The 24142-nt window shown below is 50.3% G+C and overlaps 3 protein-coding genes across 9 annotated transcripts in view; 2 read left to right on the forward strand and 1 right to left on the reverse strand.

Annotated features, from left to right (window-relative positions):
- Positions 1–856: 856 nt before the first annotated feature.
- Positions 857–20962, forward strand: LOC6555456 (papilin). 5 transcript variants are annotated; one of them, XM_001981420.3, is made up of 18 exons: positions 857–1642; positions 10012–10072; positions 10133–10311; positions 10471–11499; positions 11561–11864; positions 11920–15490; positions 15554–15733; positions 16007–16177; positions 16290–17329; positions 17393–17576; positions 17635–17829; positions 17912–18082; positions 18351–18916; positions 18981–19131; positions 19392–19808; positions 19923–20081; positions 20146–20262; positions 20321–20962. In XM_001981420.3, the coding sequence occupies exons 1-18, from the start codon at positions 1620–1622 to the stop codon at positions 20488–20490; spliced, it is 8688 nt and encodes a 2895-aa protein (XP_001981456.1). In that variant the 5' UTR covers positions 857–1619; the 3' UTR covers positions 20491–20962. The 5 variants fall into 5 exon arrangements, with proteins under 5 accessions (XP_001981456.1, XP_015009208.1, XP_015009207.1 ...); XM_015153722.2 differs by lacking the exon at positions 16007–16177; XM_015153721.2 differs by lacking the exons at positions 17635–17829; positions 17912–18082 and having other exon boundaries at positions 858–1642.
- Positions 20963–21028: 66 nt separating this feature from the next.
- LOC6555457 lies at positions 21029–22115 on the forward strand. The gene is made up of 3 exons (XM_001981421.3): positions 21029–21301; positions 21381–21614; positions 21680–22115. The coding sequence occupies exons 1-3, from the start codon at positions 21230–21232 to the stop codon at positions 22010–22012; spliced, it is 639 nt and encodes a 212-aa protein (XP_001981457.1). The 5' UTR covers positions 21029–21229; the 3' UTR covers positions 22013–22115.
- Positions 22116–22202: 87 nt separating this feature from the next.
- The window catches only part of LOC6555459 (dynein heavy chain 10, axonemal), a 36184-nt gene continuing 34244 nt past the window's right edge, over positions 22203–24142 (reverse strand). For all 3 annotated transcript variants that reach the window (XM_015153542.2, XM_026984025.1, XM_026984026.1), the window contains 5 exons: positions 23856–23996; positions 23577–23681; positions 23236–23337; positions 22942–23088; positions 22203–22565 (listed from right to left, as the gene is read on the reverse strand). In XM_015153542.2, the coding sequence (XP_015009028.2) occupies positions 22416–22565; positions 22942–23088; positions 23236–23337; positions 23577–23681; positions 23856–23996 (645 nt within the window). In that variant the 3' untranslated portion in view covers positions 22203–22415. The remainder of the gene's footprint in view (positions 22566–22941; positions 23089–23235; positions 23338–23576; positions 23682–23855; positions 23997–24142) is intronic.

Here is a 24142-nt window from a genome sequence, read left to right on the forward strand (position 1 = left end):
CTGTCAGTATCCAAGTTCCGAAAAAGAACTCGGAAGTATCCAAATGTTTGGTGATTAGTATAAGTATAGAATTCCATTCTTGTAAAACTCCAAATCCTTATCCCTTTTGTGGCTGTTGCCATGTATTCGAAAAATTTAAATTTACATGAAAGTCTGATTATATATTATATGATGTTCCATTTAAGTTGAGTTCCCACAAATTTTTTTGGCTCCACAATATCGGGCCTCGTATTTTTTCGGCGGAAACTTAAGTCTCGGTTGAGATTGTGTAGTAATAATCTATATATAGAACCCCGAGCTCAGCGGAATGCGGAAATTATCGTTCAGGCTCTGCTTTTTTCTAGATGTGCGAATTTCATGAATGAATTCGTCAAATTTCATGAAATCGATGCCGCGAATAACTGCACCGAATATGCTGCACCAATGACGCTCTTGCAATGCCAGACTGCAATTTATCCCACAGCAGAACGGATGCCTAAATTTGTCTGTGAAATGGGCGAGCAAATCAGAGTAAACACATCGCACATGTGTTTGCCAGTTGCAATTAGAGTGAAATTGAGATGCATTCGGGGCTATGACGAGTCCAGGATCACTGGCCAAAGGATGTCCACATGTGTTGGCAGCGGCGGCTCATTAGTACCGCCGCTTGATCTTGACAGGCGGTGCAGCATGTGGAGGGCAGGGCCAGTAAATCACTTGCCAACTTCGCGACGGATCGGATCGGATCGGATTGGAGCGGATCGTATCGTATCGTAGTATCGCCCCTCACACACGTGCAACGCATAAAGATCAGTGCGAGTCGCCGGGGAACCAGTTGTTACAAAGACTGCAAAAAGCAGCGAACCCGAGTCGACTTTAGTCTCTAGTGGGGGCCGGTTGGCGAAGGATCACTAATGCAGCGTGCATTAACTGAGTGGATTTATATACATATACCACAAGAAGCCCTAGCGACAAGAATGGGTGCTATGCCACATACATGCATTGACTCAACTAGAGACCACTTCAGTTTGGGTGCGCGAGATTAGAAGGGGCGGAAGCCGTCCTTTGTGGCGCTATCACTGCAGAACAGAGCCGAACAGAAGCTATGTCTATGGCAACAGCTATATAGCTTGGGTGCCACGATTATCGGGCTGCTGCTTCCGATCCGCTGCTGTGCTCTTGCTTTCTGCTCTTGCTTTGCTGCTTTTGCTTTGCTGCTTTTGCTTTTGCTCTGCTGCGGCTTTGGTGGCACAGAACTAGAGCGATCGCCTGCGAGCGACTCGATCAGTTGCTGGCGTGCCGTCAAACCCTGCGGATGTGTGCCGAATCGAGGCGGATACTTCGACTTCGACTTCGACTCTTAGGATAGTGCGCGATCGATCGACCGGATATATCCTGCGGCAATGCGCAGGCGCAAAGTGCCAAGTGGATTCTGATTTCAAGTGACAACTCCGTGCCAGATAATTAAAACTGAAGTGGTGCTCCACTCAAGTGTTAGCCACTCTGCAGGGACAAGGAACGATACAGAAAGAAAAAAAATTAAATAGGTATATAGCATATATATACATATCCAAGTGGGTGAGAAACGCGAAAAGTGAGGCGACGTTTATTGTGCTGTCCTGCCAGCAAGGAGCCACAAAATGGATTTATCGAGGCGGCTGTGGTAAGCATCCGACAAACATGTATCCATGTATCCATATCCATCCAAACGCGACGGATGCGGCACTGCAATCCCTGAAATTGATTCCCTTTGTGTCGCTAGCAAATTACTGTGTCAATTGGAATTTTAATTCCGTTTGAACTACATGGGCAAACACTTGACACGGGTCTCCTCCTCGCCAGAGTCCTCATCCTGCCCCCCGCCCAGCTGTCCTGCCACATGTGCGGATGTGGATTGGGATGTGGGCGTATCCTGGCTACGTGCTCGCTGTGCAACAGGCGGTGCTCCTGTTCCTGCTCCTGTTCCTCGATGTTGACACTGTGCGCGACTGCCATTATCCTGGCCAGCATTTTGTTTGCATGCCAAATTACATTGCCAACTTAATTGAAGTTTGTTAATGAAAATTGCAACATTTTTCAAAGCGATTTCAAAGCCCTCCCTAATGTGCTTCAGTTTGTATTTGTGTGTGTCCTGATTGCTGCTGTTCGTCCTTGGTCCTGCGTCCTGCAAAACTGTTTCCATTAGCAATTAAGCTCTGGAAGTTGTATTAAAAGTTATGGCCCTAATGGTGTGACTTGCGTATCCTTTTCAAGGGATTCTAAATGAAAGTAAATCAATTAAACGACGTATAGTTAAGCTAATTTGCTCGGACGGGGCCAATTTCAATTCCAGTTCCAAACCACAATCAATTTCGCTTTTAACATCTCAATTTCCGGCACCACGATCATACTTCAAACAGCCAGATCGGTGGTTCTCCACCCATTGGTCCAGAAATTGTGCCATTACCTCACCTGCAACTCATCGACAGGTCTTTCTGTTTCTGTTTCTGTTTCTCCACCGAAATGTGTGTGCGATTCGAACCCCTCCCCTGGGAAAAGAAACGAAGAAATCAAATCAAATTTTCAAATGGAAATGTAAATATTTATCCCAAAGAGTTGCGTTCGTAGGTGAAGTGCGTGCGCTTTGAAGTGCTCTCCTCCCTGCCCAAAAAAAGAAGTAGGGAAAACAAGGTGAGATGCTCGGACAGACCAGCAGATACTTGCAGAGCAACTTGCGGAGGTCGGTTCAAAGTTGACTCCATGGCTGCCATGAGTCCAGCGATCTCACGCACATGCTGGACATCCCTATCTTGGCCACAATCTCCACCCGAGGCGGTTCTTCGCTGACCACAAGCGTTGCGTGCGTTTTATTTTTGGCCAGAGTCATAAAGTCCGACACCGTCACATAAAAGCCCAGAAACTTGTTCCTCGGCCAACTGGCAGTTAGCGCATCCATTCGTCAAGTTCTTTAGAGTTTTTCGCGAAAATTGTGCGTTGTCCACTTGAAAGCGAAAAATCTCTATCTCTGTCAACTGCCGGAAAGTAGGAAAAACTATAGATCTCGCCATGAAAATCTGGGCACCACATGACCCATGTTGGCCAGAGTTTGGGGACATGTGGCCGCTAATCACAATTCACAGGAAATCATATCATAGTTTTTCCTGCCTCAGTTTTCGAATGTTTTTAGTTGAATTAATGGAAAAGTTCTTGAGAACTTGAGTTGCTTGAAAATCGTCTCGAGTAGGGTATCTGATCATTTGGCTGGCCCAAACCCAAAATCCAAGCCCCCAAACGGGTCAACATACCTATGGCCATCATTATGTCTGTAGTTTAATGGCACAAACTAAACGTCTTAACGCACTCGGTAAATCAGTAACCGAGTATCTTGTAGGTTGTATCTCGCCTGTGTGTGGCCATTAAGTGGGCAAAATATACATTACATTAAGCGAAAATCTGTGGCTCGTGACATCTTTGAACTTGACTCCAGTTGACGCTGTTGGAGATTTTCGATTCGCTCTTTAGAAGAGCCAACAAATTTCAACATGCCCATTTATCTTTCTGTGGAAATTAGGATGCTCAGATCTTGTGTACTCAATGAAAAACCCCAATCTAAATATAAGACTCTATATATGCTGATAAATTTTACACAGACCTGGCAATGTTTGTTATGTTTTAAGTATAATATTCCGCGGAAAAGACTGAATTCCGCTGGGCAGCAGGAAAATGGATGCAACAAGAAAAACACGTACCCCATCTAATTGCCCATACATAGTTGCTGGGCCAAATTGTTTATTGAGTGTGATCTGTGCGAGAGCCGCAACTATAAACAGTATATTTCCAAAAATCTATGCTTTTGAACTGAAACACGCAGTGCCAGTTGCCTTGAAACTCGGAATATCATGCACACACGAGTTTCGAGTCGAAAGTAAACACTCAAATTGCATAATTGATCCTTAATGGCTATAAATAAATCAGAAATCCAAATGTTGATCTAGCCAAGGGGTGCTTCTCTGGCGCGAAAGTGTGCAAATTCAGTAAGACCAAAATCCACGCACGGAAATGTGTATAGATGGTGGGTATGGATTTCTCCGGAATATCGAATGATGCGGCAAATGAGCTGCAAATTATGTTGAACAAACGCACCCCTTGTTGTTGCACTTGCAACTGGCTGCAATCCTGTGGATCAATGCGTGCCTATTCCACGCCTCAGTTGCCTCCCAAGTTCATGGCGGCGATGTTGCACGCTGCATTTGCCACATCTGCTGTGTAGGGGGGATCAGACCCCCAATGGCATGGTTAATGGTTTCGCGACCGATCTGCACATCGCTTTCCCATGACTTAATGTCTTATGCTTAATTAAGCAAAGACTGCCGACTGGGTGGCGTTTAATTATTCCAGCTCCTCCATCCGAATCAAGTGTGTGAGTGGCAAATAGCTTAAGAGCCATTGTTACTCCTGCCCTGCCAAACACACACACTCACACACGAGTGGAGTGGAGTGTATGAACACACAGAATCGAATCGATCGGATGAGGTCGTCGCTCCCTGGCAACGCGGAAGATAAAAAGGATGCCCCAAAATATGCCGCCGCTGAAATTGCACAGGCAGAACAAGATACAAAATACTAAATACAGAAAGCAGAATACAAACGGAGGAGCAACCCATGGCATGACTGCAAATGACTGCAAAAATATCCAAAAATTTTGCAGATCCAACCAGGAGGCAACCGGCAACCGGCAACCGATGCGTCACATGCAGTAAAATGTGCCTAAAAAGTTCTGGCTGAAGAACCAGAAAGCCAGAAAAGTAGGGGCAGCATCAACAAGTGAAATATATTCGCCGCCAGCCAAAAAGCCAACAAAAAAGAGCGCAAAAAAGGGGGAATATATAAAAACCCATAAAAATGTTTTGGCGGACGACAGGCGACGATCGGTTTGCTGGGTGTTCTTGGGAAACGTGATGCGCATCTTGATGACAGCAAATGAAGCGAAATGCAGACCCGACTGTTAGCCCTTTCTGGGGGTCAGGGACGCAGCCCTTTTCAACTTCCGATGGTCTGGTTGTTTAGCAAATACCTGCAATATTTGCTGGAATCTGCAAGACGTAAGGAACCCACTGACAAGTACTGAAACGATGAGCTAACCCGTAATTGCGCTATAAATCAATGTCTGCTCCACATTTTATGCGTCAGGTAGTCGTACTGGCACTGGCCGACCTGATAGCTTGTAAGCCAATTCGATTTGAAGGCTATTGTATATACATAACTGAATTTGGGAGTTGTTCATTGTTTTTTTTAGATTTCCACCAGCAAGCAGGCTGTTGAAATTCGGACAGATATTTCTATTTGGCATAAGTAATGGGCAATTCAATTGCTTGAGCAGCACAAATGATCTGACATAACTAAATATTCTATTAAAAGTAGCCTTCCCAAAATAGTCGTGGCCTGCTGAAGAATTCCACCATTTATTTACTTTTCCCTTAGTTTACTCATCGCTAATTAAGTGCTGAAATATGCCAGCTCATTTGGCATCCTGTGAGCAGCATTTCTACTTTTTTCTTTATCGCAAGTCGGCGCTAAAATGTTTACACAGCGGCCTGATTAATAATCCCCCAATGGATGTGGTGGGTTCAAAGTTCGAGGAGGTGCAAAAGTGTATGTTTCTCTAGAAACTATTTCCCATGTTTCCCATCTCGAGTGCTATTAGCCATAAGTGAAGTCAAGCAGCTTGTTGCAATCTCGGGCCGAATGAGTTGGGCAAATAGAAAATTGCGAATGCTGGCGGGGCTTGGTGGAGGTGGAGATGTGGGGATGTGGGGCTGGGAAGTCGCGACAGCGGCGTTATGATGCCTCTAATTAGCTGCACAGCGCTGTTGATTCTCTGGAGGAGGCCGCTTCTGGTGGCTCCCGCGACATGGTCATAAAGATTTGTTTGCCCGTCGAACATTTGGCCGCCGCCGTTGACAGCGAGGGAAATTTATGGGTCAGTAAGTTGGCCAAGTGAAACGCGTAGTGAAATCTCTTTCCCTTTTCTCGGGCCCAGTCTCGGTGAACTGGGCTTAAATGCGCATTCTGTTTACTCATTTGCTCTGCTCATTTGGCCAAATGCGTGGCAAATATTTCATTAGGCATTTGGGCAAACTTTGTTGTGCCTCTCAGCCACCAGCATTCAACATTTGCTGCAACAAAGTGGCAGTGCAGCACGGAATTTGCCAAAATGTTGCATAATCTCTGTGCATTTCGCAAACACTTGGGGGCAAAGGCGTATGTTTATTATTTTCACTACTCAATTAAGTTAAATTAATTTCGAAATTGATAATTGCTCGGCCAGGCTGAGTGCTGTGTGCAAGTGTTTGGCTGCCTGTCAATGTGGCAGAGGCACAACTGGAGCTGGAGGCTCCATTCCCCGCCAGAGCTGAGGATGTCGCTCCAACGCCATCTCCATCTCCGCTGTGTCTCTGTGTGCGTTGCTTTATGCAAATGCAATTAAAATTTCAACAATGCAAACATTTACTTCCGTTGCAACAAATGTCGTCGCTCCACCAGCCCTCTGCCCACATCTTCTTCATAGAGACATCATCATCATCATCGTCGTCATCATGGGAGCTTCGACAGCAGCGGCAGCAGGAGCACCATCATCGCATTTACCTGGCCACACCTCAGCCACAATTTGGCGCTTTGCATTAGAGTCTGCTTGTCTTGCGATAATTGTATGACTATGTAATTGTATTTGAACAAACGGGTGTCACACACTCGCACGCATCCTTCCGACTAATGAGGTGGATCCCCGTGCAATAATTGCTGCCTGGTATTTTGCGGCCAAATAAAACGCACTAACGAGGCTGATTAGGACTTAATGCCTGGATCGATTTTGTGTGGGTAAAGGGCTTGGCTTGAGGGAGCCGGAAAATAATTGGTTGGAAGAAAATAACAGGCCAGGAGGAATGTATCTTGTGCTTATGCACATAATATGCATTTTAGTTATACGCTCCTCCAATGTAGTGTGTGCAGTATTCTCTCTGTGTAGGAGGTGGGTGCACTTATGCGCATTTTCCGTTGGCTGCAATTAAATCAGTTGCCTGCAACATCGAATTCCTTTCGTTCCTCACAATCAACATAAAAAAGCGAAAAGGGGCCAGCAGAAGTCAAACGGTTGCAGCTGGGCGAACTGGGGCCATGGGCATTCCATCTTCATCAAAGGGCCCCGGGAGCTGCTGAGGCAGAGGCAGCTGCGGAATCGGAATCGGAATCCTCATGGATGCAGCTCGCATATTGCATGCCCCACCGCCAATTGATTAACTCCAGCTAGTTGTTTCCCCGATCAATTGGCATGGGAAAGGCGCGAGGAATCGAATCCAGTGGGTGGTTGCGATTGAAGTGCGGGGAATTCTACTGGCTCGGCCTCGCGGATGAGTCATGTAAACAAATCTAACGTCAGTTCCCGATGGTCAGGTGTGAAAACTGGTCGAACTTTATGGGTGTTTTTGCGGCAGTTGTTTGGATTTCCACTTGCTACAAATCGTAATATTTTTTTTGGTTCGCTTCTCAGATTTAGATTACATTCGGTTGGCCCCAAATTAGCCGTATTTTCTTGTCGGTCTTGAGTTTGGCGGCTAAGTACACGCACTTATAGAGTAAGTGCCACTGATAATGTTGTTCTTACGGCTCATTAGCAGGCGGTTTATTTACGATGGTCATTGCAACACTTTGCATGGAAACATTTCTTTTTGGAGTACCTACATTCTTGAAATACTCCTCCACTGAAACGAAAATTGTATCTCAGCATTTGAAATGCCAGTTCTTAGGAGTATCAATCTGTTCCTCTGGGGGTTCTTTCATGCTATCACATATAAAATAAATATATTTCTCCCAGTGTACTATGCATTCTATGCCAGAATGCACTTGTTGCATGGAAGGCATTTGAAAGCAATTACACGATCGTGAATATATCTGTGGCATGGATGCGGAGTGAATATCTTTTAGCTACTCGGTCTGGAGAGAGCGTACGACTATATCTGTGGCCTGGATTTGCATCCATGCTGCAGTTGTTCAAGTTGACTGATAATGGCTGCAATTGTGTAGCTGAAAAGGGAGCATTTCCCTGCACTCTCACTGCATTTATGCAGTGATTGCCAGAGCCCCTTAAAATATTATCACCGCTTAGAGCCGCTATCCGAAACCCAAATGCCTTTGTAATGCGGCGCACAATGAACAATGGACTGCTATTGTGGGACCATTTCTGGCCAGAAAGGCATTGCGACCCGATAATTGGCTCTCTTAGAGGCGCAGCTTTGATCTCGTCTGCCAACTAAATCCTGGTCACCAAACTAATTGGGGTCAGGGATTGGGAGAAGGCCCATCATCCGGCATTAATCTGGTACATACGAGTATAGTTCACCGTATTTGTGTAAAGTTCCCGCCCACGAACTTTGCATTTCCTCCAGACTTATTTGACATTTGTGTGGCGGCATTTCGGTGGTTCACATGACATGTGTAACTTATTTGACGATTGTGCCAACTGTTTGTGCTAGTGTCACGTGGCTTCCGCCGCATGTGGCAAAAACAATGTTATTCCCATTCCCATATCCACTCACCCGACCAACCAAAATATCTGGGGTCCGAGGATTTTGCGTAATCAGCAGACGCGTTTGAAATCGAAATCGAGAAGTGCGCACTTGCGGTTTCTGCCAACTCATCGGTTTCCTTGGAACTGCCCAATTAATGGAGCTGGTCCCGGTCCTGGTTCTGGTCCTGGTCCTGGTTTGGCGGGTATCTTAGTGTCCTGGCGTCCTGTTTGCATGACGCAATGACTGAGAAGGAGGCGACTGGGCGACGCCGCCCCTGCTCAATGGACTGTGAAATGTGTGCCGTTGTCGGTTTGCCATTTGCCTTCCGTTGTCCTTGCCAAAGCAATAGGTGTCCTGGCATTGGTTTCAAAAGGGAAATGCGCTCAAATTGCATTAAAATGCCAACACAGAAGCATAAAAATTATGGCCACACTTGGCGCCCAGCCCTCTGCTGCTCTCGGCTGTCATAAGCAGCACGCCTGCTGCGGCAGGACCCCAGCATCCAAGGACCCACAGACCAAGGCATGTCCTTCGCAGCCAGGAGGCCAGCAGACCAGGAGGCCAGGAGGCGAGCGCCATCAGTCGGAGGCGTCCAAGCGTAACAAACCGAGCGGCTCCCCGCACGCAGCAGCGTCAGAAATTAAATTGGCAAGCCCCCAACAAGAAGGCGATGGGGATGCAGTGCAGCAAACGTTGCCTGCAACATTGAACGCCTTTGACATATTCACGCAACTTGTCCTCGGGGCGCAACGACATGCTCCTCCGTGGAGCAACTTCCTCGAAGAAGTCAGATTCTGCGGCGTCGAATTGTCTGCGGCATAATCGTATATTCTCCCTGGCTTCGGTACTTATTATTTGCTTGGTTCTGCGCTTCTTTCTGGTTCTTTTCGTTTTGGCAAATCGGCAGGAAGCCCTGCTAAATTATGTCTTGTTTATGTGGCATTGCATATTTATGGTCCGTGCGCGCGGCGCATAATAAAAAAAATGTTACCGAAGAAATTGCAAATTTTACTTGACCAAGTCCCATTCTTTTCGCCATCCGATGGTTGGGGGCAATCCACTGACAATCCCGCCACAGATTTAGCCGCAAAAACAAGTTCAATGTTTGCTTGCTCTGGCCAGTGAGCATAAACAAGTTCATCATGTTGTCGCCGCGAAGCCCCACAAAGTTTGTTTGTGCCCCTTCGCTGGACGCAGACCCAAGTCTTTTGAGAAAGTCCCAGTCGAAGTTGGTTCCTCCCCCGCCAGCCAGCCAGCCAGTCAGTCAGCCAAGTCAGCCATAGTAAGCCACCCAGCCTGTTGCTCCTCTAATGAGTCTGAGCACTCGTGTGTCCACAGGCATGCGGCGGACTCTACATATACATGACTATATATATGCAACAAGTCAACACGTGACTTCCGTCCCATGATTTTAATGAATGGCCAAGTTGGGCGAGGTTATGTCTGGGTGGCGTTTAATTAAATTACCTTCTCCGCACTCCACTTGCAGCTCAACTGCCTTGGTAGCATTCATTGTTCTGGCCGGCATCCATGATTCCCACAGCAGATTCGTAAGTATGCTGCGCTGATCCTAATGGGACTTGCGGCTAATTCTGTGAGCCCTTTTCCAGCCTGGACTCAGACAAAAAAGACAATATGGGGCGAACATGTACCTGCCGGAGAGCTCGGTGACGCCCGGCGGCGAGGGTAGCGATCCCGATGAGTGGACACCCTGGAGCTCACCCTCGGACTGTTCCAGGACCTGCGGCGGTGGAGTGTCCTACCAGACTCGGGAGTGCCTGCGAAGAGAGTGAGTATATCAGTCCAGCCGAAAAGAAAAACAATAAAGTGCCAAATATAACAATAGATTAGAGATAGAGACTTAAAAGCAAAATGTTGACTATTCCTTCCCTATATATGAATACTTTTAAGTATTTTACACCTTCTTGACCCCTCATCCCTTCCACAGTCGTCGTGGCGAGGCAGTCTGCAGTGGAGGCAGTCGCCGTTACTTCTCTTGCAACACCCAAGACTGTCCGGAGGAGGAATCGGACTTCCGGGCGCATCAGTGCTCCCGCTTCGACAGACAGCAGTTCGATGGAGTCTTCTACGAGTGGGTGCCGTACACGAATGCGCCCAATCCCTGCGAGCTGAACTGCATGCCCAAGGGCGAGCGCTTCTACTACCGTCAGCGGGAGAAGGTGGTGGACGGAACCCGCTGCAACGACAAGGACCTCGATGTTTGCGTAAACGGGGAGTGCATGCCCGTGGGCTGTGACATGATGCTGGGCAGCGATGCCAAGGAGGATAAGTGCCGCAAGTGTGGCGGTGATGGTAGCACGTGCAAGACCATTCGCAACACCATCACCACCAAGGACCTGGCTCCCGGCTACAATGACCTGCTGCTCCTACCAGAGGGAGCCACCAACATTCGAATCGAGGAGACGGTGCCCTCCAGCAATTACCTGGCCTGCCGGAACCACAGTGGACACTACTACCTGAACGGCGATTGGCGCATCGACTTCCCACGCCCCATGTTCTTTGCGAACTCGTGGTGGAACTACCAACGGAAGCCCATGGGCTTCGCCGCTCCCGACCAACTGACCTGCAGCGGTCCCATCTCGGAGAGCCTCTTCATAGTCATGCTGGTGCAGGAGAAGAACATCAGCCTCGACTACGAGTACAGCATTCCGGAGAGCCTTAGTCACTCGCAGCAGGATACGCACACGTGGACGCATCACCAGTTCAATGCCTGCAGTGCCTCCTGCGGCGGTGGCACTCAGAGTCGAAAGGTCACCTGTAACAACCGCATCACCTTGGCGGAAGTCAACCCATCGCTGTGCGACGAAAAGTCCAAGCCTGTGGAGGAACAGGCCTGCGGCACGGAACCATGTGCACCACACTGGGTGGAGGGAGAGTGGTCCAAGTGCTCCAAGGGCTGCGGTTCCGACGGCTTCCAAAACAGGAGCATCACATGCGAGCGAATCTCCTCTTCCGGGTGAGTCCTTCTTGAACCACGATGTTTATATGACCATTTAACCTGGGCTTTTTCAATATAGCGACCATACAGTTGAAGAAGATGCTGTATGCCTAAAGGAGGTGGGCAACAAGCCGGCCACCAAACAGGAGTGCAACCGCGATGTCAAGAACTGCCCCAAGTATCATCTGGGACCTTGGACGCCATGTGATAAGCTTTGCGGCGACGGAAATCAGACCCGAAAGGTGACCTGCTTCATCGAGGAAAATGGACACAAACGAGTCCTGCCCGAAGAAGATTGCGTCGAGGAGAAGCCAGAGACGGAGAAGTCCTGCCTCTTGACGCCTTGTGAGGGCGTTGACTGGATAATCTCCCAATGGAGCGGTGTAAGTATGGCACAACCTGTAATGCCGTAAAATACTGAGTTCCTGCGTTTTGTAGTGCAATGCATGTGGTCAGAATACCGAAACACGTACCGCCATCTGTGGCAACAAGGAAGGTAAGGTGTATCCGGACAAGTTCTGTGAACCAGAGGTACCCACTCTATCCCGGCCGTGCAAGTCCCCCAAGTGCGAGGCGCAGTGGTTCTCCTCGGAGTGGAGCAAGTGCTCTGCTCCTTGCGGAAAAGGTGTCAAGTCCCGCATTGTCATTTGCGGGGAGTTCGATGGCAAGACAGTGACTCCAGCAGATGATGACTCAAGCTGCAACAAGGAAACGAAACCGGAATCAGAACAGGAATGCGAGGGTGAGGAGAAGGTTTGCCCAGGCGAATGGTTCACTGGACCTTGGGGAGAGTGTAGCAAGCCTTGTGGTGGTGGAGAACGAGTTCGTGAGGTCCTCTGCCTTTCAAATGGCACCAAGTCGGTTAACTGCGATGAAGAAAAGGTCGAACCTCTATCTGAGAAGTGTAATGCAGAAGCCTGCACTGAGGATGAGATACTACCTCTGACCAGTACTGATAAGCCCATCGAGGATGACGAGGAGGATTGCGATGAAGATGGTATTGAGTTGATCAGCGATAAGTTGTCAGACGATGAAAAGAGCGAAGATGTAATCGATCTGGAAGGAACTCCGAGTACGGAAATTACACCCGAGGCGGAAGAACTTATGCAAAGTGACAGCCCGACACCCTACGACGAGTCTCAGTCGACTAGTACCACACTTGAGGGCTCGGGATATGATTCAGAATCAACCACCGACAGCGGCATTTCCACAGAAGGAAGCGGTGATGGCGAAGAAACCACTGATTTGTCTAGCTCCACGGATTCCGACTCCACCTCCAGTGACTCTACTTCCAGCGAGTCCAGCTCCAGTATTTCCAGCGATGCAACTTCTGAAGCACCGGCATCCTCAGTTTCCGATTCAAGCGACTCCACAGACTCATCCACCGAAACCACAGGTGTTTCTGATGACTCCACTGATGTCTCGAGCTCAACAGACGCCTCTGCTTCGGAGTCGACCGATGTCTCAAACGCCTCAGATTCTACAGAGTCCACCAATGCTTCCGACTCAACTCCTGAAGGCTCCACGGAAGCCTCAAGTTCCACAGATGACTCCACGGCCTCTTCGGACAGTTCATCAAACGTTAGTGAGTCATCAACAGAGGCTTCGTCCTCATCCGTATCTGATTCTAGTGACAGTACTGTGGGATCCACTGATGGCGTGTCCAGCACAACGGAGAATTCATCAGACAGTACTTCTGATGCCACTTCGGACTCAACAGCATCTTCAGATTCTACAGACTCTACGGATACTACTTCCGATCAGACAACTGAAACGACCCCTGAATCATCGACTGATTCAACAGAATCGTCTACCCTGGACGCATCCTCAACCACAGATGCCACCTCGAGCAGCGAATCTTCATCGGATAGCTCAACCGATGGTGCTTCTTCCACTTCCAGCTCAGAAGCAACCGAAACCACAGGACTTTCCAGTGATGGATCAACCACAGATGCAACTACAATTGCTTCTGACAGCACTGACGACACCACTGATGGAGCAACCGATGAGTCCACTGATGGTTCCTCTGATGCCTCTACTGATGGCTCTACTGAAGGCGCAAGTGAGGACACCACATTGTCCACGGATTCCTCTGGATCAACCGAAAGTACTGAAGCTAATGCCAGTGATGGTTCGACCACTGAGGGAAGTACCGTCGAAGACCTGTCCAGTTCCACTAGCTCGGATGCTACTTCTGATTCTACCAGCACAGACTCCTCAGCTTCCACTGATGTATCTGGTTCCACAGATACATCCTCCTCCACAGATGGTTCCTCGACAGATGTTTCCTCCACCGAAGCTTCCTCTACAGATGCTTCTGAATCTACAGATAGTACTGTTAGTGGAGGAACCAGCGACACTACAGAAAGCGGTCCAACGGAGGAAAGCACTACCGAAGGCTCCACTGAAAGCACATCCGAAGTATCCACAGACAGCACCCAGTCCACGGATCTGGACAGCACCACCAGTGATATCTGGAGCACGAGTGATCAGGATGACAATGCGGAGAGCAGTACTCCTTACTCCTTTGCATCTGAAGTTACTAAGAGCAAGCCTCGCAAGTGTAAGCCTAAGAAGAGTACCTGCGCTAAGTCCAAGTATGGTTGCTGTCCGGATGGCAAGTCCACTCCGAAGGGACCCTTTGACGAGGGCTGTCCGATTGCAAAGACCTGTGCGGATACAAAGTACGGTTGTTGCTTGGACGGAGTGTCTCCGGCAACGGGCAAGAATAACAAGGGATGTCCCAAGTCTCAGTGCGCTGAGACTCTCTTTGGCTGCTGTCCCGATAAATTTACCGCCGCCGATGGTGAGAACAATGAGGGATGTCCAGAGATCACCACTATTCCGCCCACGATTACGACAGAGGAGACAACAACTGTCATTGAAGGATCAGGTCAAGACACGACGACACCTGAGCCAGAATCCCAGATGTCCTGCTCCTTCTCCGAATTCGGTTGCTGTCCCGATGCGGAAACATCCGCCAAGGGCCCTGATTTCGAGGGATGCGGTCTTGCGTCACCAGTTGCGAAGGGCTGCGGAGAGTCTGAGAACGGTTGTTGTCCGGATGGTCAAACACCTGCTAGCGGTCCGAACGGCGAAGGTTGCTCTGGTTGCACACGTGAGCGCTTTGGATGTTGTCCGGATTCCCAGACTCCGGCCCATGGTCCTAACAAGGAAGGTTGCTGCTTGGACACTCATTTTGGCTGCTGCCCCGACAACATCCTGGCCGCCCGTGGACCCAACAACGAGGGTTGCGAATGCCACTACACTCCTTATGGTTGCTGCCCCGACAACAAGTCGCCCGCGACTGGCTACAACCAGGAGGGATGCGCCTGCGAGACGACCCAGCATGGCTGCTGTCCCGACAAGATCACTGCCGCCAAGGGACCCAAGAACGAGGGCTGCCCTTGCGAGACCACCCAGTTCGGATGCTGTCCGGACGGTCTCACCTTCGCCAAGGGACCGCACCACCACGGATGCCACTGCACTCAGACGGAGTTCAAGTGCTGCGACGACGAGAAGACCCCGGCCAAGGGCCCCAACGGCGAGGGCTGCACCTGTGTGGAGAGCAAGTTCGGCTGTTGCCCCGATGGAGTCACCAAGGCGACGGACGAGAAGTTCGGCGGATGCGAGAATGTCCCGGAGCCACCGCAGAAGGCATGCAGCCTGCCCAAGGAGACCGGCACTTGCAGCAACTACAGCGTCAAGTACTACTTCGACACCTCCTACGGAGGATGCGCCCGCTTCTGGTATGGTGGCTGCGATGGCAACGACAACCGCTTCGAGAGCGAGGCCGAGTGCAGGGACACCTGCCAGGAGTACACCGGCAAGCACGTCTGCCTGCTGCCCAAGAGCGCAGGACCCTGCGATGGCTTCACCAAGAAATGGTACTTCGATGCCGACCGCAACCGCTGCGAGGAGTTCCAGTACGGCGGATGCTACGGCACCAATAACCGCTTCAATACCTTGGAACAGTGCCAGGGCACTTGTGCTGCCAGTGAGAATCTGCGTAAGTGTGCATCTATTCCATCTTCAGGGTCCATCTACGATTATCGGTATTCTCCCACTGCAGCTACCTGTGAACAGCCTGTGGAGAGCGGACCATGTGGCGGAAACTTCGACCGTTGGTACTACGACAACGAGACCGACATTTGCCGACCCTTCACCTATGGTGGATGCAAGGGCAACAAGAACAACTACCCCACGGAACATGCCTGCAACTACAACTGCCGCCAGCCGGGCGTGCTTAAAGGTTTGAGATCTGATTTAGTATGTTGTGGTAATGGGATTGGTTGTATGCAATATTATGCTTGGGGTAATGGGTTATTTTAAGCTTAAGCATCCTGGTTTCTCCTGGCTAACGGTATGTTCTTCCCAAACTTTCCTTTTCCCCAACAACTGCTTGGTTACTTTATTGTATGTGCATGATTGCTTGTTACTTGCTATGCCGACTTCCTATTCCGAATCTGCACCCGCATCCAAATCTCTTCCTGCACCAACCACCTGCACCATCCCACCACCCCAGACCGCTGTGCGCTTCCTAAGCAAACCGGTGATTGCAGTGAAAAGCTGGCCAAGTGGCACTTCTCCGAGAACGAGAAGCGCTGTGTGCCCTTCTACTACACTGGTTGTGGTGGCAACAAGAACAACTTCCCGACCCTGGAGTCCTGCGAGGACCACTGCCCCCGCCAAGTTGGTAAGCTTTAAATGTTGGCTGCTCCGAAGGCTGCTTTCAATGTGTTGTTGATGTCTGCTACCCAAACCCCTGTCCTACTGACACTATTCCAATCCCTCACCCACCCATCTAGCCAAGGACATCTGTGAGATACCGGCCGAGGTGGGCGAGTGTGCCAACTACGTTAGCAACTGGTACTACGACACCAAGGATCAGGCCTGTCGCCAGTTCTACTACGGCGGCTGTGGGGGCAACGAGAACCGCTTCCCCACCGAGGAGTCATGTTTGGCACGTTGCGACCGCAAGCCCGAACCCACAACCACAACTACCACCTCCGCCCCCAGGCAACAGCCCAGCAGACAGGACGTCTGTGACGAGGAGCCCGCTCCAGGCGAATGTAGTGAATGGGTCCTCAAGTGGCACTTCGATCGGAAGACTGGCGCTTGCCGTCAGTTCTACTATGGCAACTGTGGCGGCAATGGCAATCGTTTCGAGACAGAGAACGATTGCCAGCAGCGTTGCCTTAGTCAGGCGCCTCCTGCCCCGATTCCCACACGAGCTCCAGCTCCAACCAGGCAGCCAGATCCAATTCGTAGTGTCGCCCAGTGCAGTCAGCCTGCTGAACCGGGACGGTGCGATCAATGGGTGCTCCAATGGAACTACAACGAGGCCGAGGGTCGCTGTCAGCAGTTCTACTACGGAGGCTGTGGCGGCAATGATAACCGCTTTGCCACCGAGGATGAGTGCTCTACTCGCTGCTCTCCCAACATAGACAACCGGATCGGTGTCGATCCCGCGGAGCGCGATACGTCCAAGTGCTTCCTGGCCTACGAGTCGGGTAACTGCTACGACAACGTGACCCGCTGGTTCTACAACAGTGAGCAGGGACTCTGCGACGAGTTCGTCTACACGGGCTGCGGTGGCAATGAAAACAACTATGCCACCGAGGAGGAGTGCCAGAACGAGTGCAACGAAGCCCAGACCACCTGTGCCCTGCCTCCTGTCCGAGGACGATGCAGTGACCTCTCCCAGCGCTGGTACTACGATGAGCGAAGCGGAGAATGCCACACGTTCGAGTTCACCGGATGCCGCGGTAATCGCAACAACTTTAGGTACCAGAGCGAATGCCTGTCCTTCTGCAGAGGTCAGCCTGCTGTGGAGTCTGAAGCGCCGGTAAGATTGTGCTCCTTTCGATTTTTGTTTGCTTTTATTTTAATATCTGTAATATCCGTTCAGGTCTATTCCGTGTGCGCAGAGCCTCCGGAGGCCGGCGAATGTGAAAATCGCACCACCGCGTGGTTCTACGACAGCGAGAACATGGCCTGCACGGCCTTCACCTACACGGGATGCGGTGGCAATGGAAACCGCTTCGAGACCCAAGACCAGTGCGAACGGCAGTGCGGAGAGTTCAAGGGAGTGGGTAAGTTTGGGGCGCCGGGCTGGGAACTTCTTTCAGATGCTATAATCTCTTGTGTCAGACGTTTGCAATGAACCGGTGACCACGGGTCCGTGCACCAACTGGCAGACGAAGTACTACTTCGACATAGGGAGCCAGGCTTGCAAACCGTTCACCTATGGTGGATGCGATGGCACTGGCAACCGTTTCAGCGATCTATTCGAGTGCCAGACAGTTTGCCTGGCCGGTCGTGAACCGAGAGTGGGCTCGGCTAAAGGTAACATATACAGCGGGCGGGTCTCGACTTGGGGGTCAACATGGAGTCGCTGGGCTAACTGGTTCTTATCTTGCGTAAGTAGAAATCTGCATGCTGCCGGTGGCGACGGGTCGCTGCAATGGACCTTCGATTCACGAGCGCCGTTGGTACTACGACGACGCTGTAGGAAACTGTATGTCCTTCATTTACGCCGGCTGCTCCGGCAACCAGAACAACTTCCGATCCTTCGAGGCATGCACGAACCAATGCCGACGTAAGCCCCACCTACAGCCACCTACGCACCACAAAGCTCTGTGCTCCACAGAGCTCACTGCACCTCAAAAAGCACCCACCCACCCACAAATGCACCTTGCAATCTGCCCACACCCAAATCGCTTGCTCTTGTAGAAACTTTGAAGTAGCATTTGTAGTAGTTGCGTTAGTGCACCTTCACTAGACTTAAGTCTGCACGGGTTCTTGGGAATGGAATGTAAAAGCTGTGAAAGCTGTCCTTGCTGATCCGCAATCCCCGTCTCTTGCAGCGGAACCAAACAAGCAGGACAACGAAATTGGACAGAACCCGTGCGACACCTTCGATGCCGAGTGCCAGGAGCTCCGCTGTCCATACGGCGTTCGCCGTGTGGCCGCCCGATCCCAGCCAGAGTGCACGCAGTGCATCTGCGAGAATCCGTGCGAGGGCTACAACTGCCCGGAGGGCCAACAGTGCGCCATCGATGTGGCCAGTTCCGACGATCGCCAGTTTGCGCCAGTGTGCCGCGATATATACAAGCCAGGAGAGTGCCCGGCTCTGTCGGCCAATGCCAGTGAATGTGCCCGCGAATGCTACACCGATGCGGACTGTCGTGGAGACAACAAGTGCTGCAGCGACGGTTGCGGTCAGTTGTGTGTGCATCCCGCTCGACCCACTCAGCCGCCCAGGACTCAGGCTCCAGTGGTCTCCTATCCGGGCGATGTCATAACCGCTCTGGAACCCAAGGAGGCACAGGAGCTGGATGTCCAGGCTTCCATCGGCGGCATAGCCGTGCTGCGCTGCTTCGCCACTGGCAATCCAGCCCCGAATATCACCTGGTCGCACAAGAACTTGGTGGTAAGCAATTGGGAGCATCTTTTCCTTCAAGTCCGCCTGAAATACATTGCTGTGTTCCTTACAGATCAACACGAACAAGGGACGATATGTGCTGACCGCCAACGGTGATCTGACCATTGTCCAGGTGCGTCAAACCGACGATGGCACCTACGTCTGCGTGGCCAGCAATGGTCTGGGTGAACCCGTGCGCCGTGAGGTCGCCCTCCAGGTTACAGGTGCGTTTCTAAGACCCTTTTTATAATGTGTTCCCTGGAGTCCTTACTGTATGGTATGAATGTTGAGATCTCCGTTTATATAGACCTAAGTAGGAAATGAATGAAGGATAATCCCATTGAGGGATTGCCGACTATTGCTAATAACTACTGATATCTTATATCCTTTGGTGATGGCTATGTAACTAACTGCTTTCCATTGAACACTTTGCGCATGTTGCCTGCTTTTCCGTACTTGCTTTCTTGAAACTTGGTGGCGGTAGAGGCCGTAAGTCAGCCCGCCTATATTTACGGAGACAAGAACGTTACCCAGATCGTGCAGTTGAACCGCCCGGCGGTGATCCGCTGCCCGGCCGGTGGCTTCCCGGCGCCGCATGTCAGCTGGTGGCGCAACGGACAGATGTTTGGCCTCAAAAACAACCTAATGGCCCGCGACTACTCACTGGTCTTCAACTCGATCCAGTTGTCGGACCTTGGCCTCTACACCTGCGAGGTGTACAACCAGAGGCGTCCGGTATCGCTGCGCGTCACTCTGAAGGCGGTGGGACCTGTCCTACCATTGAATGCCGGTGAGGAGCAGTACATGCAGTACGTGCTCAATCCGGCCACCCGTCCGGTGACCCAGCGACCCAGCTATCCCTACCGCCCCACCCGACCGGCCTATGTGCCAGAGCCCACAGGTAAGTACTGCATCTTGTGCATGTTTCCGCTGGCCTGGCATGGTGTTGGATGTTTTTGTTGACTCGGAATGTTCTGGCTCCGGGAAACTAACCGCTCCTTTACATTATTCCCAGTTAATGTGCATGCCGTGTTGGCGCTGGAGCCAAAGAACAGCTACACCCCAGGTTCCACCATTGTGATGAGCTGCTCCGTGCAGGGCTATCCGGAACCGAATGTCACCTGGACCAAGGACGACGTGACTCTCTACAACAACGAGCGGGTTCAAATTACACGTAAGCGGGAATTTAGAGCATAATATCTGGGATCCATTGAAATCGAAATCTTTCGTAATCATAGACCAACCACATCGCCTGGTGCTGAGTGATGTCACACCCGCGGACTCGGGCAGGTACACTTGCCGGGCCAGCAATGCGTACACCTATGCCAATGGAGAAGCCAATGTGTCCATTCAATGTGAGTTCGGGGTATTAAGATCGTAGTCTTTGTTCTACTAATGTGGGTATCTTTCCAGCTGTGGTACCTGTGTCGCCCGAGTGCGTTGACAATCCGTACTTCGCCAACTGCAAGCTGATCGTCAAGGGCAGATACTGCTCCAATCAGTACTACACCAAGTTCTGCTGCCGATCCTGCACGTTGGCGGGCCAGGTGGCTGCGCCTCCCCTCCATCCCAATGCGGTGTAATTCCACACAGAGAGATAGAGCCGAGTAATGTAATTTTGTTTAGTTTTCGTATTGAATTGAATTGAGTTTAAACGCACTACACAAGAATAATTGGATCGACATTCGCGGACATCCCATCCTCCAAAAGCAGAGAGACCAAAAAGCCAATCGTTGCTTAGCCATAGCCACCATATATATACAAACATATATATAGCCAACCGATCAAGAACGAACGAACTTCTATTGTAGTATTTTACTCTCTTCCAGGACAAAAGCAAATAGTATTAGTTTTTTATGTTTGTGTTCCTATTTATTCTTGATAACGAGTAACCTTAAATTCAATCGAGGAAAGAAAAGCGGCTAAAACGAATTTGCCTTTCTACTTTTTAGTTTCTACGACATTTCTGTGCAACGAGTAAAGCATTTAAGCCTAAAAACCAATAATTGTAAATAAATTAAAACTACCTAATAAAGAGTGCATATGTATAAAAGATTCAATTCGGGGGATGGATCACACACGATTTTCACCGTTTTGAAAATGCCACCCCATCTGGCAACGCTTTCGTGGCAAAGGGGTTATTGATTTTCCCCAGTTCTTCCACCAGCAGCTGTTCGTGGAGCCTGCGCTCTGAACTCTGGGGTTGATTGGAGTTCTGGAGTCGCGCATAGGAAGACAATAAAAATTGTTTGTGTTGTCATCGCGTTTAACTGGCTTTTTCTAAACCGACTCAAGAAAATTAAAGTCCAGCTTTGTTTAACTATGGAGGATAGCGGCATCGACAGCGAGGACAGGCAATCCAACATTTACGAGGATGGGGCCGCGGGACTCCTGGTAAGTACAATTGGATCAACAACAACAGCTGAGTGAGGAAAATGCAATTTTTCACGGCTAACGGGCAACGTCAATGCAGAAAACGGCCAGCGGAGCACCCAAGCATATGTCGGATCTGGAGTTTGAGGTGGCATTCAGGGGTGCCGGCAAGGTATATGCCCCCACGACCATAGAAATCGATGAAGAGGAGGAAGCGAACGGAGGCAGCGGTCGAGGCCACGAGCCACCCAACACCTGCCGCATACTGCAGCGCAAACTGGAGCTAAAGGTCGAGCGCGCCCGGCGGAACTACACCCAGTTTCAGGAGGAGCAGGTGCGCTAGCCCACTTAAACCCTCCTTGGTCAATATGCTATATATAGTATCCTAACTAATCGCAGGCCACCAAGACACAGTCGTCCACTCTGATACCGATCAACCGACTACCCATTCCTGGCGAACCGGAACACAAGCCCCTGGTGGACTACAAATCCGAGAGCAGCGACGAGGCCGAGGAGATCTCCTTCTTTCCGGCCCAGCTGAAGCGGTCCAAGCGTCGCCAGCAGAACCACGAACTGACTGACACCTTCAGCATACAGGAGATGACCATTGACTCGGATCTGGAGTCGGACGACAGTGCTGGCACCCAGAACCTCGAGCTCCTGCTGCCCTCCATGAAGACGACTATTCTGGACAAGTTCAAGGGCTGCTTCGGATGCTGGCGACGCAGGTAATGCCAGGCGGAGGAGCGGAGGCATATCATCAGGCGGTTCAGGCACAAATCACGTTATTGACAGGCACTAGCAACCTACGTACTTAATAATAAACTCCATTGCCACTACAGAGCTGTAAACATAGATTTATTTGGCTTAGTAAATCCATTCGATACTATACTAATCAATACCAAATAGAAAACGGACTTTTAATTAAATTTTACAAAAGAGCGGGGTTAGCAAGGGGAACATGTTAACCTGTCAGTATATAATCCACAAGCTCCCTCATAAGTTTTCAATAAATTAATTTTACTTCGTTTCTCATAAACGTATCTTATTTTCATGGAAGAACTGCTACAAATATTTCGAGTACGAATAAATAATATGAGGTCATTAACATCAGTCTTCTTATAAAAGCAAAGTCCTAGGTATCTGTATTGAGGGTCAGACAGACGCCCTGCAGGATCCAGTGACTCAGATCCTCGGAAGTGGCCAAATTAGCCTCAAAGACCAGGCCCACACCCATGGCGTTCCTGCGCAGCGAGGTCGTATATACCGGGGCAAGGTAGGTATTCTATAGGAACAAGGAAAAAGTTAGTTTTGGTCGAAGCAAGTTGAAGACCAAGTTCACGGTCTCTCCCATTTTTAAGCATCTTTCTTTTCCTGCCCAAAAGTGTGCAGTGTTTAAATGCGGAAACAATTAGCACAACAGTTTACCCATTAGTTGCCTGGCGGGTTTTGCGGAAGCTGGCTATAATTTAGTGCTATGCATTTAAACAAATATCAGCGTGGCCACGCCCCCGCCACCGCCCCCTGGCATATGTAGATACAAGCGCACATTAGTACTTGTCACTGCCACACGGTAGCAATCCTGACTATCCTGGCTATCCAGGCTATCCAGCCGGGACAAAGCCACACCACGCCACCCTGATCCACAAATTCGCACTGACCTGCAGCTTGAGACGGTGCGCCTCGATGGGCTCCACGGCGAGAATGGCCAGCTCCTCGACCAGGACCTTGGGATGGGAACGCGCCAGCTGATTAGTGGCCAAGTCAAAGCGCCCGCCCTCTATGTACAGACCGTGCACCAGGCAGCCCTGCAAAAAGTTGAGCGATTAAAATGCAAACAGAATTCCTAATTACGAAATTAGTGCCAGCCCCCGGACCAGAATGGAGTTGGGTCATCGTTTTCCATTTAGAACATCGGGTGGGCAGCAGTGAATGGAAGCATTGTCCCTACTCACCGTCACAGGGCGCTCCTCCACATCGTCGGGGTCCGCAAACTTGGTTACGTAGGTGAAAAGCGTGGAGCGATCCAGCGGCCAGGCGTTGCGGCGACAGGCAATCTGAAAGGTGGTGGAAATGCACTCAGCAAAATGGTACAAAATAAGAGGAATATGAAGTGGCGAGCATCCAAGATATTCCCCTTAACAGGAAATTTTTATGGAGGAATTGGGGGTAAGAAGTTGACAAGGAATTGGGAATCCTCTCTCAAATAAGAAATACGATAAGTTGTATGATGGCCACGTTTCTCCGAGTGTATATGCGGCGCGCCACCAGCGAAGGTGCGACAATGCAGACTCACCTGCACCAGGGCCGTGAGATAACTCTGCGGAATATGCAGTCCCGACAGCCACATGACCAGTGGCTCCCCTGAAAGCGTCCAGTATTTGTATTGTACGGCCCGGAGCTGTGCGAACGATAGATAGAACGCCTGATTAGTGGAAACGAACTCACCTTGATTGATTTTGCGCTTAGCTGATTAATGAGCGGGGCGCCTGTGAAGGGACTGTGGACTGGATGGAAGGACTCCATTTGATCCGACTCGACTGGTCGGGACTCGGCTCGTTCCGTATCTACTCACCCGCAAGTGCTCCAGCCAGCTAGCCAACTGTTTGCATGTCGCCGGCGCCAACTTGCTCCACGCGCCTGGCAGGAGGCCATTGAACAACGAGTTGGCAATGTTGTCCAGCACATTGTCCATGCCGATTTCGCCGGCAATGGCCTGCGGAGAGCATGCAATTAAATTAAAAGGCACAATGGAAAGGCACATGTGTGGGCGTGACTGCAGATCCCGGGCCAAGACAAAAGCCCGCCCGGGTTCATTTGCATTTGTAAATTTATTTTGGCAACAAAATGCAGTCCTAGCTG

The sequence above is a fragment of the Drosophila erecta genome, unplaced genomic scaffold (genome assembly GCF_003286155.1).
Source record: "Drosophila erecta strain 14021-0224.00,06,07 unplaced genomic scaffold, DereRS2 tig00000000-arrow-pilon, whole genome shotgun sequence".
NCBI classification, from domain to species: Eukaryota; Metazoa; Arthropoda; class Insecta; order Diptera; family Drosophilidae; genus Drosophila; species Drosophila erecta.

Coding starts and splice junctions, on each gene's coding strand:
- LOC6555456 (XM_001981420.3), top strand. CDS start 1,620: ATGGATTTATCGAGGCGGCTGTG. Junction 17,330..17,392: donor CTGTGGAGTCTGAAGCGCCG/GTAAGATTGTGC, acceptor ATATCCGTTCAG/GTCTATTCCGTGTGCGCAGA. Junction 20,082..20,145: donor CGAGCGGGTTCAAATTACAC/GTAAGCGGGAAT, acceptor TCGTAATCATAG/ACCAACCACATCGCCTGGTG.
- LOC6555457 (XM_001981421.3), top strand. CDS start 21,230: ATGGAGGATAGCGGCATCGACAGCGAGGACAGGCAATCCAACATTTAC. Junction 21,302..21,380: donor ATGGGGCCGCGGGACTCCTG/GTAAGTACAATT, acceptor ACGTCAATGCAG/AAAACGGCCAGCGGAGCACC. Junction 21,615..21,679: donor CCCAGTTTCAGGAGGAGCAG/GTGCGCTAGCCC, acceptor AACTAATCGCAG/GCCACCAAGACACAGTCGTC.